Source organism: Octopus bimaculoides, chromosome 5 (assembly GCF_046866305.1).
Source record: "Octopus bimaculoides isolate indiv1 chromosome 5, ASM4686630v1, whole genome shotgun sequence".
NCBI lineage: Eukaryota > Metazoa > Mollusca > Cephalopoda > Octopoda > Octopodidae > Octopus > Octopus bimaculoides.
The window spans coordinates 92,216,100-92,234,007 of NC_142932.1; the positions used below are offsets into that span (position 1 = coordinate 92,216,100).

At 36.9% G+C, this 17,908-nt stretch overlaps 1 protein-coding gene across 2 annotated transcripts in view; it reads right to left on the bottom strand.

Moving 5' to 3' along the window:
• Positions 1–10,239, bottom strand: part of LOC106880012 (inactive tyrosine-protein kinase 7) — a 420,029-nt gene extending 409,790 nt beyond the window's left edge. For both annotated transcript variants that reach the window (XM_089352635.1, XM_089352634.1), the window contains exon 1: positions 9,864–10,239. In XM_089352635.1, coding sequence (XP_089208761.1) covers positions 9,864–9,909 — 46 coding nt within the window. In that variant the 5' untranslated portion in view covers positions 9,910–10,239. The remainder of the gene's footprint in view (positions 1–9,863) is intronic.
• Positions 10,240–17,908: the final 7,669 nt, after the last annotated feature.

Genomic DNA, 17,908 nt, shown 5'->3' on the forward strand with positions numbered 1-17,908 from the left:
ATGTGTGTATATATATATATATATAATTAAATTAAAACATAGGGTAAAAAATCAGATACTAATTAATATCGATTTATAACCAGGAAGCTAGCACTTTAGTGGTCATCGTTATATATATATATATATATATATATATATATATATATATATATATATATACACGAGAGGGTGCTGAAAAGTTCCTGGCTTCGGGTAAAAGAAAATACAGGAGGATAAGTTAATTATGATTTTATTCAACATATTAATTACCCTTTCAGATTCACACACTTATTGCAGTGGTCCTTCAGTTTTTCTAAGCCTAGTAAAAGTACTCGGAAGGTTGGGCCTCCAACCAGGCCTTTCGCGAGACCCTTAAAGTATGTGAGTGCGTGTGTTGTGTGTGTGTGTATTCTTTTATTCTTTTACTTGTTTCAGCCATTTGACTGCGGCCATTCTAGAGCACCGAATTTAGTCAAGCAAATCAACCCCAAGACTTATTCTTTGTAAGCCTAGTACTTATCCTTTCGGTCTCTTTGCCGAGCCACTGAGTTACGGGGACATAAACACACCAACATCGGTTGTCAAAGTGACGGCGGGGACACACACAGACACACAAACATAACATATATATATATATATATATATATATATATATATATACGACGAGCTTCTTTCAGTTTCCGTCTACCAAGTCCACTCACAAGGCTTTGGTCGACCCGAGACTTATAGTAGAAGACACGGACCAAGGTGCCACGCTGTGGGACATGAACCGAAAATCATGTGATTGGGAAGCAAGCTTCTTACCACACAGCCACGCCTATACACACACACACATACACACACACACACACACACACACACACACACACACACACACACGCACGCACATATATATGTTTAGGCACAGAAAAACATAAATCATATTTATGTAATATATACACATTAACACACATGTACGCACACGCACGCACATTTATAGATATAGATAAACATACACACAGAAAATCACAAACACGTGTGCGTGTGTGTATGTGTGTGTGAGTTCGTGCATGTGTTGTGTGTATTTGTTGGGGCACCTCATTCAAAAGGAATGTGAATCTATTAACGCAGTACTTTTCAGGAACTTAGCTTTTATTTATTAGTAGGTGTGTGTCTGCGTAATGAGTAACAGTACAGTATTTAAATGTTATAAAGATACGTTTGTTCGACGCACCAGTTTACAAATTAGAAACAGTGCTCATTTGCGTTTAGTTCTCGTCCACCAGATTTAATTCGAAAGTTTTGATAAACGTAAGGTACAATATAAGCACCCAATGCGCTGCGCTAATTGGATCGAACCCGGAACCAAGGTTTATGAAAATAATTTGTCATCCACACGGCTTACCAAATTTCATTCAAAAGTTTTGTTTAGACGTAAGGCGCAAGATAAATTGCCCAAGTGTCTGTACAATCGGATCGAACCCAGAACCAAGGTTTATTGAAGATAATTTCTCTACCACACGGCTTTGGCTTTTTCTACGTCCATAACATGTAAATGCCCCCATTTTTCCGCACAATTTTATGCAGACGTAAAGTGCCTTCCTCACCCTTGAACTAAACAGAAATTCAGTTACTACTACTATTACAGATTAGACTTTAGGATTATACGACGACTTAAAAATCTGGAAGATCGATGTGAATGTGAGCGTGACCTGCATGTATATGTGTGAGCGTGTGTGAGCGTGTGTACGTGTGTACGTGTGTTAGTACGTCAGAGCGTTTTGTATTAAGTATACAATAGTGACAGCAACTTTGAAGTTTTACTGGCAACGACTGGTCGCATTTAATCTAAAAGCAGCCATGAATGACGAAATGTTGCCGCACAATCTCTGATGTCACCGTGATTCTCTTATTTATATCGCTAATAAGTTTCTTAAACTCTACACAACTGCCAAATACTTTTTTTAGTTAACATTACTTGCATTTAGACATTTCAAACGCGCACATTTTTGCGTGTGTGCACATAGATATACGTACATTACGCACGCACACACAAACACACATACACGCACACTCGTGCATTCATACATACACGTAAAATTTTCGTCCGTCGTTGTCGAAAATGATCAAAGAAATCACATGGGACAAGTAGATGGGTCACGGTTGAACCGGCTGTGGCCGACCAGGTCGATGCATTCTCGAAACGCTCTGTTCATATACACACACATTAATACGCACACGTGTGTGTGTGTGTGGAAATAAAAGTTCATACATAATTTCCACATACAAACACACGTTTGGATAGCTATATCATCACCAACATCTCTTAGCATTCATCGATTGGCCAGCTCACGCCATTTGTTGCATATCTCTGTCAACCCCTTCGTGATAATAGGGTCTCCAAATCAGATTTGTCCACATGCTCACATGGTTGGAGGCGCGTGTCTTAGTGGTTAGAGTGTTGGATCCATGTTCGTAAGATTGCGGTTTCGATTCACGGACCGGGCGACGCGTTGCGTTCTTGAGCAAAAAAATTCATTTCACGTTGATCCAATTCACTCAGGTGGCAAAATGAGTAATCCTGCGATGAACTAGCGTCCCGTCCAGGTGAGGAATTTATACGCCACGGAAACCGTGCAACCGACCCTTATGAGTCGGCTTGACTCGAGAAGGTAACATTTACCTTCTTTTTTTTTTCTTTTTTGTTCTACATTCTTTTATTTTGGCTTTTTGGCTCACCAACCATCCTAAGGACTTATCCCATGTCCATACCAGCTCAGTTTTCTCTCTTGCCCACAAAACGTATTTGCCCCTAACCCGGAATAAAAATATTTATGGTGGCTATATTGCTAAGATAGTTTACGAAGTTCCTTATACTTTCTTCGCTGTACTATTAATTAGCAGTGGAAGATTGTCTACAACAGCTAATTGGGTCGCCTAAGTAACAGGAAATATCAATTACTTCTAAAAAAGAAATACATACACACAAACTCCAATATTTCAAAGAATATATTTCATGGGATATCTTAAAGTTAAGAACTCCAACGCACCAATTATAAGTTTGTACTCCATCTCTTCTCCGTTCGCTCCTGTGACGCATTTGCACATTTTCGGTGACATCAATTCACACTGGAGACAACATACAAAATTCTTATTACACTTGATTTGCGCATATCGGACATGACCACGTTTTCCATAGCAGTGTGTATGTGTGTGTGTGTGTGTGTGTGTGTGTGTGTGTGTGTGTGTGTGTGTGTGTGTGTGTGTGTGTGTGTGTGTGTGTGTGTAAAATGTATCTTTGCTGTATACAAATTACACATACATATATGCAGACACATTTCATACATAAATATATATCCAAAATGTATACAAACGTGTACATATGCAATAAGTAGGCGCGATCGTAGTTGTGTGGTAAGAATTTTGCTTTCCAGCCTCATGGTCCCGGGTTCAGTCCCACTGCGTGGAACCTTGGGCAAGTATCTTCCACTGTAGTCTTGGATCGGGCAAAGCCTTGTAAGAGAACTTGGTAGATAGAAACTGAATGTGTATGCGTGTGTTGATGTGTTTATATTCTGTAACTTAACGGTTCAGCAAAACTAACCGATGTACTAAGTACCAGGATTCAAAAATAAGTACTGGTATCGACTCGTTCGACTAAAATTCTTCAAGGCCCCAGCATGGCCGCAGCCTAGTAACTGAAATAAGTACGTGATAAAAGATGCATATAAATGAATAGATACATAATAAACATATGTATATAAATAATATATATGTATATACATACCCATACACACATATATATATATATATATATATATATAGTAAACATATGTATATATGTAATATATATAGGGATATATGTGTATATACATACCATATATATATGAATAACAAATGTATATGTATATATACACAAGCACGTAATATATATTCTTTTCTATTTTAGGCACAAGGCCCGAAATTTTCGGGGAGGGGGCCAGTCGATTAAATTGTCCCCAGTACGCCACTGGTACTTAATTTATCGACCTCGAAAGGAGAAAAGGCAAAGTCAACCTCAGTGGAATTTGAACTCAGAACGTAAAGACAGACGAAATACTGCTAAGCCCAGCGTGCTAACGTTTCTGCCAGCTCGCCGCATTATACGCGTAATATATATCTATATATATAGCACTTACATATATTGAGAATAAATATATACTCTATATATAGATATAATGTTTATGATACATGATTATACACTTATATATAACAGTTATCATATATACATCAATATGTACATAAATATGTTATATACATACTTATAAACACATATATGGTATATACATACCTAAAGACACAATCTACACTGTATTTATAGACAATGAATATCATGTACTCAGTACAATAGTACAGTGAATATATATCATCATAGTATCTCGCTACTTTCATAAAAATGTAGCAAATAATTTAGTAACTAATTTGAAATCGTCTGTTGGTTGCTGAGCGTTCTGCTAGTAATGAAACCTCGAAATTACTAACTAGACAGATATAGCAAATTTTGTGAGTGAATATGTATGTATGTGTGCATATTTGAATGTAAGTAATTATGTGTGTATATATATATATATGTGTGTGTGTGTGTGTGTGTTATTTCTTTACTACCCACAAGGGGCTACACACAGAGGGGACAAACAAGGACAGACAAACGGATTAAGTCGATTATATTGAACCCAGTGCGTAACTGGTACTTATTTAATCGACCCCGAAAGGATGAAAGGCAAAGTCGACCTCGGCGGAATTCGAACTCAGAACGTAGCGGCAAACGAAACACCGCTAAGCATTTCGCCCGGCGTGCTAACGTTTCTGCCAGCTCGCCGCCTTATTTATATATATATATATTTATATATATATATATATATATATATATATGTGTGTGTGTGTGTGTGTGTGTGTGTGTGTGTGTGTGTGTGTGTGTGTATATATACATATATTTATATATATATATATGCTTTTCTGTTGTAGGCACAAGGCCCGAAATTTTGATGGAGGGGCCAGTCGATTAGATCGACCCCCAGTACACTCAAAAATAATTTGCTAAGTTCTATATATATGTATGGAAGTCTATATGTATACACGCACAAACACACACACACACTGAATTGGTGATCCGCTGGCGTGTAACTTGAAAGATTCACACACGCATGACAACCATGTTTTTCAGACGCCTTTCAACGGCATCTGTTCATCCGAAAGATCATAGACCTTTTTTGCGTGTGTGCGTAACAGAGACGTGTTGCGTGTGTGCGAAACTTTAAGTAATACACTTTGTAGTTCATCTACCCTTGTGTGTGTATATATATATATATATATATATATATATATATATATATATATATATATATATATATATATATATATATATATATATATACATATATATATATATATATATATACGTATATATATACATACATATATATTGTATATATATATACATGCATGTATATTATATATATATATATATATATATATATATATATATATACATACATATATGTTTTACATATGTATATATATATACACACATATATACCCTACACAATATTTTGATGCTCTCCCACTTGTTTATGTATTGGTATTGCTGTTGTTATTGTGTGTGTGTGTGTGTGTGTGTGTACATATATGCATATATATATATATATATATTAGTTAAAACTTACTTGCAAAGATGACACGTGCGTTCAATCATATAATATATATATTTCTGTAAACATATATACATTTACACACTCATATAAATGCTAATACATTTGTATGTATAAGTACATATAAACACATGCAAGTTCATATATACATGCTGTGCATATTTGTATATTTATGTGCGTGTGTGTAGAAAGGTATGCATTTATACATAAGCGCATTTGTGTCTAGACAAGCATTTACGCATTCATATGCACACAGATTTTCCCTCGCGTATATATTCTATTTTTTTTTTGTTTTTGTTTTATTCTTTTAATTGTTTCAGTTATGTGACTGAGGTCATGCTGGAGCAGCGCTTTTAGTCGAGCAAATCGACCCCAGGATTTATTCTTTGTAAGCCTAGTACTTATTCTATCGGTGTCTTTTGCCGAACCGCTAGGTTACGGGGGACGTGAACACACCAGTATCGGTCGTCAAGCGATGTTAGGAAGACAAACACAGACACAGACACACACACACACACACACACACACACACACACACATATATATAAATGACGGGCTTATTTCAGCTTCCGTCTACCAAATCCACTAACAAGATGCCACGCAGTGGGACTGAACCTGGAACCATGTAGTTGGTAAGCAATCTACTTACTACACGGCCATATATATGCATTTGCGTTAATAGATAGACAGATAGACAGCCAAACGCAGACACATGTATACTCCAAACCTATAACGCCGTTCAGCACTATTTTTTTATGGTGTAGTAGTAGTAGTAGTAGTAGTAGTAGTAGTAGTAGTAGTAGTAGTAGTAGTAGTAGTAGTAGTAGTAGTAACAACAAAAATTGGATTCACATAATTCTAACTATGGAACCAACTGTTAGGTATGTTGACGAAATGTTTTCAGAAAATTAAGAATAAAAATTGAGTCTGAAACTTCATGTCATTGACCTAATTGAATAATTTCCCTTGGATCACTTTATTTTGCTTTTTAATTAGACAGACAGATTGATTCAGACACAGACAGGCAGATAGACATAACGATAGATAGATAGATAGATAGATAGATAGATAGATAGATAGATAGATAGATAGATAGATCTGGCGACAGTTCGCAGCATGGATGGAGTGGTCGGTGTCTGCACGGACTCTTAAGGGACACCGAAAAGTAACGACTGAAAGAGAGAAGGGGAGAGGGAGAGGGAGAGAAAGGGAGAGAGATATGATATGACTTTGGAATCCCTGAAAGTTGTCAAATAAATTGAACAAGGCGCGAACGTAGCTGCACGGTTACGAAGCTTGCTTCCCAGTCCTGTAGACTTGGGTCTAGTCCCCTGCATGTCACTTTCGGGAAGTGTTTCCTAACATGACCCCCGAGCCGACCGAAGCCTTGTGAGTGAATTTGGTAGACGGAATTAGGAAGACGTATGTTGTATATGAGTGCGTGTACATACATACATACATACATACATACATACATACATACATACATACATACATACATACATACATACAAACAAACAAACATACATACATATTTGTTTGTATGTATGTATGTATGTATGTATGTATGTGTATATATATTTATTCATATGCATGTATGTACGCGTGTATATATATTTATTTGTATGCATGTATGTATTTGTATGCATGTATGTATGTGTATATATATTTATTTATTTGCATGTACGTGTGTATATATATATATATATATTTGTATGCATGTAAGTAAATGTATATATATATATATATTTGTACGCATGTATGTATTATATATGTATACACACACATATTTGTATGTACGTATACCTGTGTGCATATATATGCATATATACACACACACGTATGTATATGTATATACATGTGTGTATATGTTTCTTTGTGTTGCTAACCAACAACTGATAATGGTTGGTTTATGTCCCAATAACTTAGCAGTTTGTTAAAAGAGTCGATAGAATAAGTACAAGACTTAAATACTTAAAAGCACTAGGATCGATTTGTTTGACTAAACAAGCATAGTTGGGGAACCCCAGCATAGTTGGGGAGACTCAGCATAAAAAGATATCTCCGGTGCTTTGACGTTAAAAGTTTTAGTGAAAAATCCCTCGTCTTGGAATTTGTTGGGAACCAAATGCAGGTGGTGGCATTCTCAGTATATTGGCCACATAGGGAATTTCCGCAAATAGATTTTGCATGGAAGAAATTGTTATATGTTTTTCGCTAAATACATAACGAAACAGATCCTGAGACATTTGAACCCCTAACTGCAGTTCATTATCTTTCTTGTGTGTCTTCGTGTCGACATTTTGCCTCTTAATAAAAATATACATATGGATATAGATAGATATATAGAAATCCAAGCAGATAAATGCATGGAAGGATGAGTGGACAGACAGATGCATAGATACAGACAGCCAGATATATAACATATATATATATATATATATATATATATGTAGATAGATAGATAGATAGATAGATAGATAGATAGATAGATAGATAGATAGATAGATAGATAGATAGATAGATAGATATACAGGAAGCGAGAGAGAGTGACAATCTGACGGTCAGACGGATAGAGAGATGTACGGAAAGACAGACGGTTGGAGGAATCGAGCATTATGTAGACAAATGGACAGACAAATGGACAGACAAATGAGAAGGCGAGATGGACAGATGGATGGAAGGGGAGACGGATAAACAGGCGGATAGATGAGCTGACATGTTTACATGTATATAGATTGATAGATAGAAGGATGGATAGTTTAGACAGAATATGAATGAACACAATAGCCACACAGTTCGATCAGACACTCGGTAGCTATCTTCGTACACACAAGCATACAACATGATATACACATACTGATACAGCGAAAGATGTGATAAACATTTGATATTTGTCATATTCTATATAACATATTACATTACGTGTCTACACACATTTATGCATGTATATATTCTCCTTTGTTTGTTTCAGCCACCGCTGTCAAATCCATACTAGAGCACGGTCTTCCAGCTGTATGTAGGTTTATTATGCAATTATTATAGCACACATAGCTATATAAATATGCAATATTAAAAAGCAAGGTGCACTTAAAACATACAACGTGTACACAGCATGTATGCACTCAAGCAAGTTTCATACTGCGTGTATATATGTATATATGATAGATAGATAGATAGATAGAGAGAGAGAGAGAGAGAGAGAGAGAGAGAGAGAGATGCATTATATTATCCGTAACAACATTCAACACATATGCATATTCACGTACACTACGACAAATACACATATATAAACACACACACACACACGCACATATATATATATATATATATACTCACACACACACACACACACACACACACACACATATGCCTATATATACATATACACGTACATATGCACCTATATATATCTGCCTATATATATATATATACATACACACGCATATATGCATCTGCCTTTATATACATACACTCACGCACATTGCATATATACGTCACCTACACACACACACACATACACATATACATCCGTTTATACATACATACAGACATCTCAGTGAGGGAAAAGTGAGTGCTAGAAAGAAGTAGAATGCAATATCAAACTTAGTAATGGGGAAGACTGAAAACTTCATAAATCGTTACTCTGAGTTTTATCTATCCGAACTTCGGACGAATATTTTTTTTGTTTTATGTTCTTAGCGAGCAGACACAGACATCCTCTCGATTCAATATCCTGCTTTATCCAGTGGATCATCCAGTATGTGACACTCGGAGAGAGTTAGAGCTGCATTATTATTATCATTATTATTATTATTATTATTATTATTATTATCTATATGCCGACCCAGAAAGAATGAAAGACAAATTTGGACCTCGGCAGTGTTTGAACTTACGACGAAGGGTAGTACAAATATTCTTACGCATTGTAACGGACGCTTTAATACCACTTTGTATTATGTAATATATACATGTATATCATATATTTATGAATGAATGAAAATATATATATATATATATATATATATATATATATATATATATATATATATATATATATATATATGTATATATGTATGTATGTATGTATCTATGTATGTATCTATGTATGTACATTGCACCTGGTTTTATATGATTAACTCCAGTGTAATGATAAATGACAAATGCTAATGACACAATTTCACAACACAAATTAAAAGGAAACATTATGCAACTTACCTATTAAGAGAAGACATCCACAACAAATTATCGAGTTAGAATCCATGCTAAGTGCAGCAATGTTGTACAATCCGAGAACATTTAGACTTTAGAAGAAAAGTGATGTTATGAATGTGTCCAGCGTGAGAAAAAAAGACGTGACGACGATATTTATATATATATATATGTAAATTTAAACCCAAAATGCAATGAAAATTTTAAAAGAAAATATATATTATATACAATTATAAATAAACAAAATCTCCGAGAAAGATGTGAAGTAATAAAACAAAACAATTTCAACCAATTTTTTTCTTCTTCTTAGTAAATAAACGGGGGAAAAGAGAAGAAAAAATGTCGATCGTCTGTTTCAGAGAAAACTTTCCCCCTAAATGACGGACGACTGTTTGAAAGTTGTTATATGTATGTATGCGTGTGTTCGTGTGTTCGCCTGTACGTGTGTGTGTGTGTGTGTGTGTGTGTGTGTCAGTGTGTATGTGTCAGCGCGCTCGTGTGTCTGTCAGTGTCTCCGCGCGTGCGCGTGCCGGCTATGTTTGCCTGTGTGTGTGTCTGTGTGTACGCATGTGTGAGCCTGTATTCATCTGTTTATATATATATTTGTATAGCGTGTGTGAGTAGTGTGTGTGTGTCACTACAGATGGTTATATGTGGGTGAGTTGTATAGCTTTTCTCCTGTATACTGCTATAATGCAAGTTTGTGTGTGTGTGCGTGCGTGTAAGTTCACACCAGTGTGTGTGTAAGTTCACACCAGTGTGTGTGTGGACGTGCGTTAGTGTCTATAAGAATGTTTGTGTGTTTGCTTATATTTCTATTAACGGTATGTGTATACATTGATACACTCGTACATACATACATACATATATATATAATTAGTGTAATTAATATCTTAATATACAAGTGTGTGCGTATATAAAATTATTATCGCCGTAATGTATGAGATAATGAGTTCGTATTTAAGCGTGTGTATGAGTAGAAATATGTAAAGTACTCACAGTTTATATGTGTATAATTAACATGATAGATAGATAGATAGATAGATAGATAGATAGATAGATAGATAGATAGATAGATAGATATGAATGACTGAACGGAATGGTATATATATATATATGTGTGACTGTTGTAGTGGCGGCTAAATTTCTACAGCATGGGTGAGTGAAGGTCTCTCAGGGAATAAAATTTTTTTAAAAAACTTTGTTATTGTTTTACATGCTATAATTACTGCTGTTGTTGTTTTTATTGTTGTTGTACTTGTTATTTGCAAAGTTCTAGTGGTAGTTATTGATGTAGTACGCTAGCTGTTCGTCTCCGAACACACCCGGTGCCGTGTAACAAGCGATGTAAACTGAATAGCTGACAAGGCTTGAGAGTTGAGTTCGGGTGAGATGCGTGTTTAGGAGTGTACGCAAATCAATGTGAATAAAAAGCTTAAAAACTCTTCTTGCTCAACGCTTTACGAACTTCTTTTTTTTCTTTTCTTTCCTTTTTTCTTTTCATTTTTACCTTTTGACGTGAACACGGATGAGCGTACGTGTGCGTGTGTGAATTTGTATATAAGTGTGTGCGTGTGTGTGTGTGTGTGTGTGTGTCTGTTTATGTATGTGGCTCGTGGTGTAGCAGCCTATGATGTCAATGTATATGTGTATGTGTGTCGGTTACTGTGTGCGTGTGTGTGTGTATGATGTATCGACTTCTCCTTAATGTCTGTGTTTTTGTGCAGCAGTATCGTCTCAGTGCTAGTAAAGTGTATCGGTGTGTGTGCGCATGTTTCAGTGCTAGTTGTTATGTGTGTGTGTGAGTGTATGTGTATATGCGTGTGTGAATGTGTGCGTGTGCCTGTGCGAGTGTGTGTGTGGGGGAGCTTATGTGTGTCTGTACGAGTGAGTGTGTGTGCGCGTGCCTGTGTGTGTGTGCGTGCCTATGTGCCAGTGCGTGTGTGCTTGTGAGGGTGAGAGAGAGGGAGAGAGAAAGAGAAAGAGATTGTATGAGTGCGTGAGTATTAGTGTGAGTGTGTGCAAGCGAGAGAGAGTGTATTTGTGTGCCTGTGCAAGTCAGTGCGCGTGCGTGTGTGTACGTGTGTGTGTGTGTGTCTGTGCAAGTGAGGGTGTGAGTGTGCGAGTATGAATGTGCGACTGTGAGAGTGCGAGAGCGTGTGTGCGTGTGTGTGAGAGTGCGAGCGGGTTTACGCGTGCACGTGTGCACGTGTGCGTGTGTGTGCGCGTGTGTTTATATTTGTGAGCTTGTGTGCACCTGCGTACATGTGTATATATATGAATGTTATCGATGCATGGATCAGCCTTCGTTTATGTTTCTGTATATAGGTGTATACCTGCGTGTCCTTTTTCTACCGCAGTGTGTGGTTGTTTGTGTTTATGTCCGCAAGTGTTTGCATGTGTTCGAACGGGTAGACGCTAGATGCATACATCCGCATCCGCAAGCATGTGCGTACGTCTGTCTATCACCGAATCTTCTTAATGCTTCAGTGTGTGTTTATGTTGCCTTCCCCTTGTGTTTGTGTGTATCGCTCTATCGCTTGACACCTCTGAGCGTAAGAGCGTGACGGTTATTTTGTCGTTCACGTCTTTCTATACGTATGTTTGTGTGCATGCTTGCAAGTGTCTCTATGTGTGAGTTTACCGCTCAAAGTATCTGCGTTTTAGATGTTATGCCTGCTTCATTATGTACGTGTGTGCGTGTGTGTGTGTGTGTGTTTGTGCGTGTGTATAGGCTTTAATTTCTTCGTGTACATGCCTCTCTCACAATTGTGTCTGTGTGTTGGCGACTATCTGCACGAGTTAGAGAAAGTGTACATAATATTGTATGTTTGCGTGCGATCCACGCAAGCGTTTCTCTGTATCTCTCACACACACTTTGTACGTATGTGTGTGTGTCTGTGTGTGTGGAATGCAGAATGTAAGCAGTGTATCTGAGTGTCTATAGATGTTAGTATCGTAACACTCAAAACTCCAGCATTTACAATATATTCATTTATAAGTAGGAGTGGCTGTGTTATTTCTTTACTACCCACAAGGGGCTACACACAGAGGGGACAAACAAGGATAGACAAACGGATTAAGTCGATTATATCAACCCCAGTGCGTAACTGGTACTTATTTAATCGACGCCGAAAGGATGAAAGACAAAGTCGACCTCGGCGGAATTTGAACTCTGAACGTAGCAGCAGACAAAATACTGCTAAGCATTTCGCCCGGCGTGCTAATGTTTCCGCCAGCTCGCCGCCTTTGTAGGAGTGGCTGTGTGGTAAGTAGCTAGCTTACCAGCCACATGGTCCCGGGTTCAGTCCCACTGCGTGGCATCTTGGGCAAGTGTCTTCTACTATAGCCTCGAGCCGACCAACGCCTTGTGAGTGGATTTGGTAGACGGAAACTGAAAGAAGCCCGTCGTATATATGTATATATATATATATATATATATGTATGTGTGTGTATATGTTTGTATGTGTGTGTTTGTCCCCCCAACATTGCTTGACAACCGATGCTGGTGTGCTTATGTCCCCGTAACTTAGCGGTTCGTCAAAAGAGACCGATAGAATAAGTACTAGGCTTCTAAAGAATAAGTCCTGGGATCGATTTGCTCAACTAAAGGCGGTGCTCCAGCATTGCCACAATCAAAAGACTGAAACAAGTAAAAGAGTAAAAGAGTAAGTATAATTTTATACAGCTAGCAGCTCTGTGTCATACGGACACGTTAAAAAGTTTAAGGAATTAAAGAGAAAGAGAGAGACGGGAGTGAGACAGAGAGAGACAAGAAAAGAGTCACAAGTTAGGAAAATGTTAGTGGGACCTTGTATAGGTACTAATATGTGTGCGCATATATCATATCTATAACTTTACACACACACACACACACACACACACACACACACACACACACACACACATACATACACACTAGCACACACATACATAGCACTGTGCCTAGACTTAATGCGTCGCTCAGTTTTGTGCCCTTATAACACCTGGCCCTTATAAGACTTTTGTAGAGTTCACAGGCATTCAGGCCATATTTCCGGTCTCGGGATAAATCCTACCCCGACTTCCTGCCTTCCACCTCCATTTTGGGGGGTCCTGAAACGGGTCGTGGGTGCTGTCCTTCGGTATTTGAGAAGGCGATTTTATATATATATATGTCTGTTAAAGACTGTCATACCGGCCATGACGAAGGGAAATAGCCCTGAAACTCGAGTCGCCTTTATATATATATATTTATATTTATATATTTATATATTTGATCCTTTATATTGAACACTCAATATTTCATCTACATTCAATACTTTATTTCATGGTGCCATCCATTTTTATTTTATTTTATATTATATATTGTATATTATATTATATATTGTATATTCCATATTCTATACCCCACATTAGTTCTGCAGGAATATAAATAAAACATAAAAAACAGACAGTGTTGGAACTCTTTTAAGCAAAATAATATATTCCTCTATACACAATCATACAAAAAAATCCACCTTTTTTTGTATTTATTTTTACTCGCATATATATATATATATATATATATATATATATATATATATATATATATAATCGCCGAGAGAGATAGATAGATAGATAGATGTATGTATGTATGTATATATATATATATATATATATATATATACGGTTTAGATATAGATTCAAGGCTTGAATATGGTACTTATGCGAAGGCACCCGAAGATCACATCCCAAAAGGATGGGTGATTAAAATCAAACAATAAGCAACACGGATTTCAAAAGTGATTGCAGTACGCACGTTTCATGCTACTTCAATTTATTTAAGTAATGTGAGCATTACCTTAAATGCAATATGAAGAGCAATCTTCAGCTGCACGAAAAAATGCAGAAAAAAGACATATTACAAATGTGGCAACATATTAAAACCAAGTGGGAGAGAGCATACATAAAATCCAAATGTGAGGAAGAATATATAAGTCTATCTTGACATAGCAGGGTCTCTCCCACTTGGTTTTAATATGTTGCCACATTTGTAATATGTCTTTTTTCTGCATTTTTTCGTGCAGCTGAAGATTGCTCTTCATATTGCATTTAAGGTAATGCTCACATTACTTAAATAAATTGAAGTAGCATGAAACGTGCGTACTGCAATCACTTTTGAAATCCGTGTTGCTTATTGTTTGATATATATATATATATATATATATATATATATATATATATATATATATATATATATATATATATATATATAAAGTTGTAGTATATTGTCAACTTAATGTGACAATCCCAATAAGGGAACACACTACTGCTGGACCGCTTCCTGTCGGCCTTGACACAATTACTGTGTCCTTAAGTTTGTGAAGGGGAGACAAGCTCCCCCACCCAGCCTAGCCAGCATTCAGGGACATGTTTCTGAGTCTTTGCTCGTCATCAGCCTGAAGTAGCTTACCAGCTGGATAGAGGGGCCTGTTTCGCCTTCACAAACTTATGTAAATCATAGTGAAGTTCATTCACTGATCAGCAAAATTAGAAATATAATATTTCTAAATCTCTCAGAGAGATTTAAGCGGTCCAGCTTCCTAGGGCTAAACAGCAGTAGTGTGTTCCCTTATTGGGATTGTCACATTAAGTTGACAATATACTACAACTTTGTCGCTCCACTACTGCTTAAATCTCTCTGAGAGATTATATTTCTAATATATATATATATATATATATATATATATATATCTAAACATACATACATACATATACTTACATACATACATAACATCCACACATATATACATATGCATACATACTTATATAAATACATTCATACATACATATATATATAACGCAGGCATGGTTGTGTGGTAAGATGTTTGCTTCCCAAGCACAAGGTTCCGGGTTCAAGCACATTGCGTGACAAGTTAGATAGTCTGTCTTATTCTAGCCCCAAACTAACCAAAACCTTGTGATCTGATTTGGCAGAAGAAAACTGAGAGACGCTTGTCTTCTGTGTGCGTTTCCCCGCACGACCACGGCAACTTTGCAATTCGGTAAAAACAAGAAAGAAAGACAGAGAGAAAGACAGACAGAAAGAGAGAGAGAACATTAGAATAAGCACCAGGTTTATTGGGGTTTGCTTTTGTGGGGGGACTAAACCTTTCAAAGCGACTCCCCAGCTTGCTTGTAGTCTAATGACGAGTCGCCCATACTTCAGAGCGATTCACAGGCGCGAAACCAAAAGTCACTCTATATGACTGGCCATAATTTTTAACTTCCTATTTATATAGAAGCGTCGGGAAATGCCTAGCGGTATTTGTTCTGGATCTTTACGTTGTGAGTTCAAATTGCGCCGTAGCCGACGTAGCGTTTCATCATCTTGGGACCGATAAAAATAAGTACTAGTTGAGCACTTGGAGTCGATGTAATCGACTTAATCTCTTCCCCCAAATTTGAGGCCTTGTGCTTCCGAAGAAAGGATTATTATTATTATTGTTGCTGTTGTTGTTGTTATTAAGACGACAAGCTGGCAGAATCGTTAGCGCGCTGGGCGAAATGCTTAGCAGTTTTTCGTCTGCTGCTTCGTTCTGAGTTGAAATTCCGCCGAGGTCGACTTTGCCTTTCATCCTTTCCGGGTCGATAAATTAAGTACCAGTAAAATACTAGGGTCGATGCAATCGACTAGACCCCCCCCCCCCAAAAAAAAAAATTAAAAAATTCAGGCCTTGTGCCTATAATAGAAAGGATTTTCCTATCCTTTCGGACAAAACCTTTTGTAACCTTCGTCCTGTCTTTGTCCTTACATGTTTTTAATTGATATTAGCCCTTCTGGCCAATAAAACGAATTAATTATTATTATTGTTATTATTATTATTATTAAGGCGGCGAGCTAGAAGAATTATTAGCGCGCCGGGCAAAATGCTTAGCGGTATTTCGTTGAGTTTGTAAAGAACTGGGGTCGATGTAATCCACTAGTCCCACAGATTTCAGGCCTTGTACCGTTAGTAAAAAGGATTATTATTATTATTATTATTATTATTATTATTATTATTATTATTATTATGGAGTGAGAGAGCAGTGCATGCCATCAAAGTGACACGGGGTAAAATATACGAAGCCCATTATACCCATCATGACTACCCGTCTGATAAGGGTACACCAGGTACATGCAACACAACCAAATGTGTGCGACATGGTGATCTCATATCAAGATAAACAGCGCATGACCTCGCAGGTGGGGCCCAGTTAGAATTTTCTTCAGGTCGAGTAGTCCATCCTGCTCCAACGATTCCTGAATAAGGTTTGTTTAAGGATGTTAAGCAAAGCACCCATGTTTCCAAAGGTGAATTATTCAAACCTCAAGGAATTCCTCTCAACACATGGCTATGATGCTCCCCCACTACTTCTGCTCACTACTTATTATTATTATTATTATAATTATTAAAAAAAAAAGAAAAAAGTAATGTAAAAGGAGAAAGGGCTCTATACCCCTTTCTTATTTTTTCTGACCAGGCTCCCGTGATTTTATGGGTTTTTCCACGTATAACCTTTCCTTTTTCGAAGCGCCTCCCCCTTTGGGAGTTCTATTTATTTATTTATCTATTTATTTATTATATCTTTCTCCGTTTTCTTCCTCTGTTTAGACGAACTTTCCTACCTTTTCGGACAAAACCTTTTGTAACCTTCGTCCTGTCTTTGTCCTTACATGTTTTTAATTGATATTAGCCCTTGTGGCCAATAAAACGAATTAATTATTATTATTATTATTATTATTATTATTATTATTATTGTTGTTGCTGTTGATGTTGTTGTTGTTGTTATGTGTTAGATTCACTGGTGTGAAATTACTGATCATTACGTTCCGCTAACGTGTCTATGCGATTGACTGTCGCTCGACCTGCTAACATTGATAACTAAATCTTCATTAGATCATACTCTTCCCTCTGACAGGGAGTAAAAAATAAAAAAGAAGAAACAAGAAGGAAAAAACATCGCACAGACTAAAGAGAGAGAGAGAGAGAGAGAGAGAGAGAGAGAGAACAAAGTATGGAACCTGTCTTTGATCATAAATCTGCTGA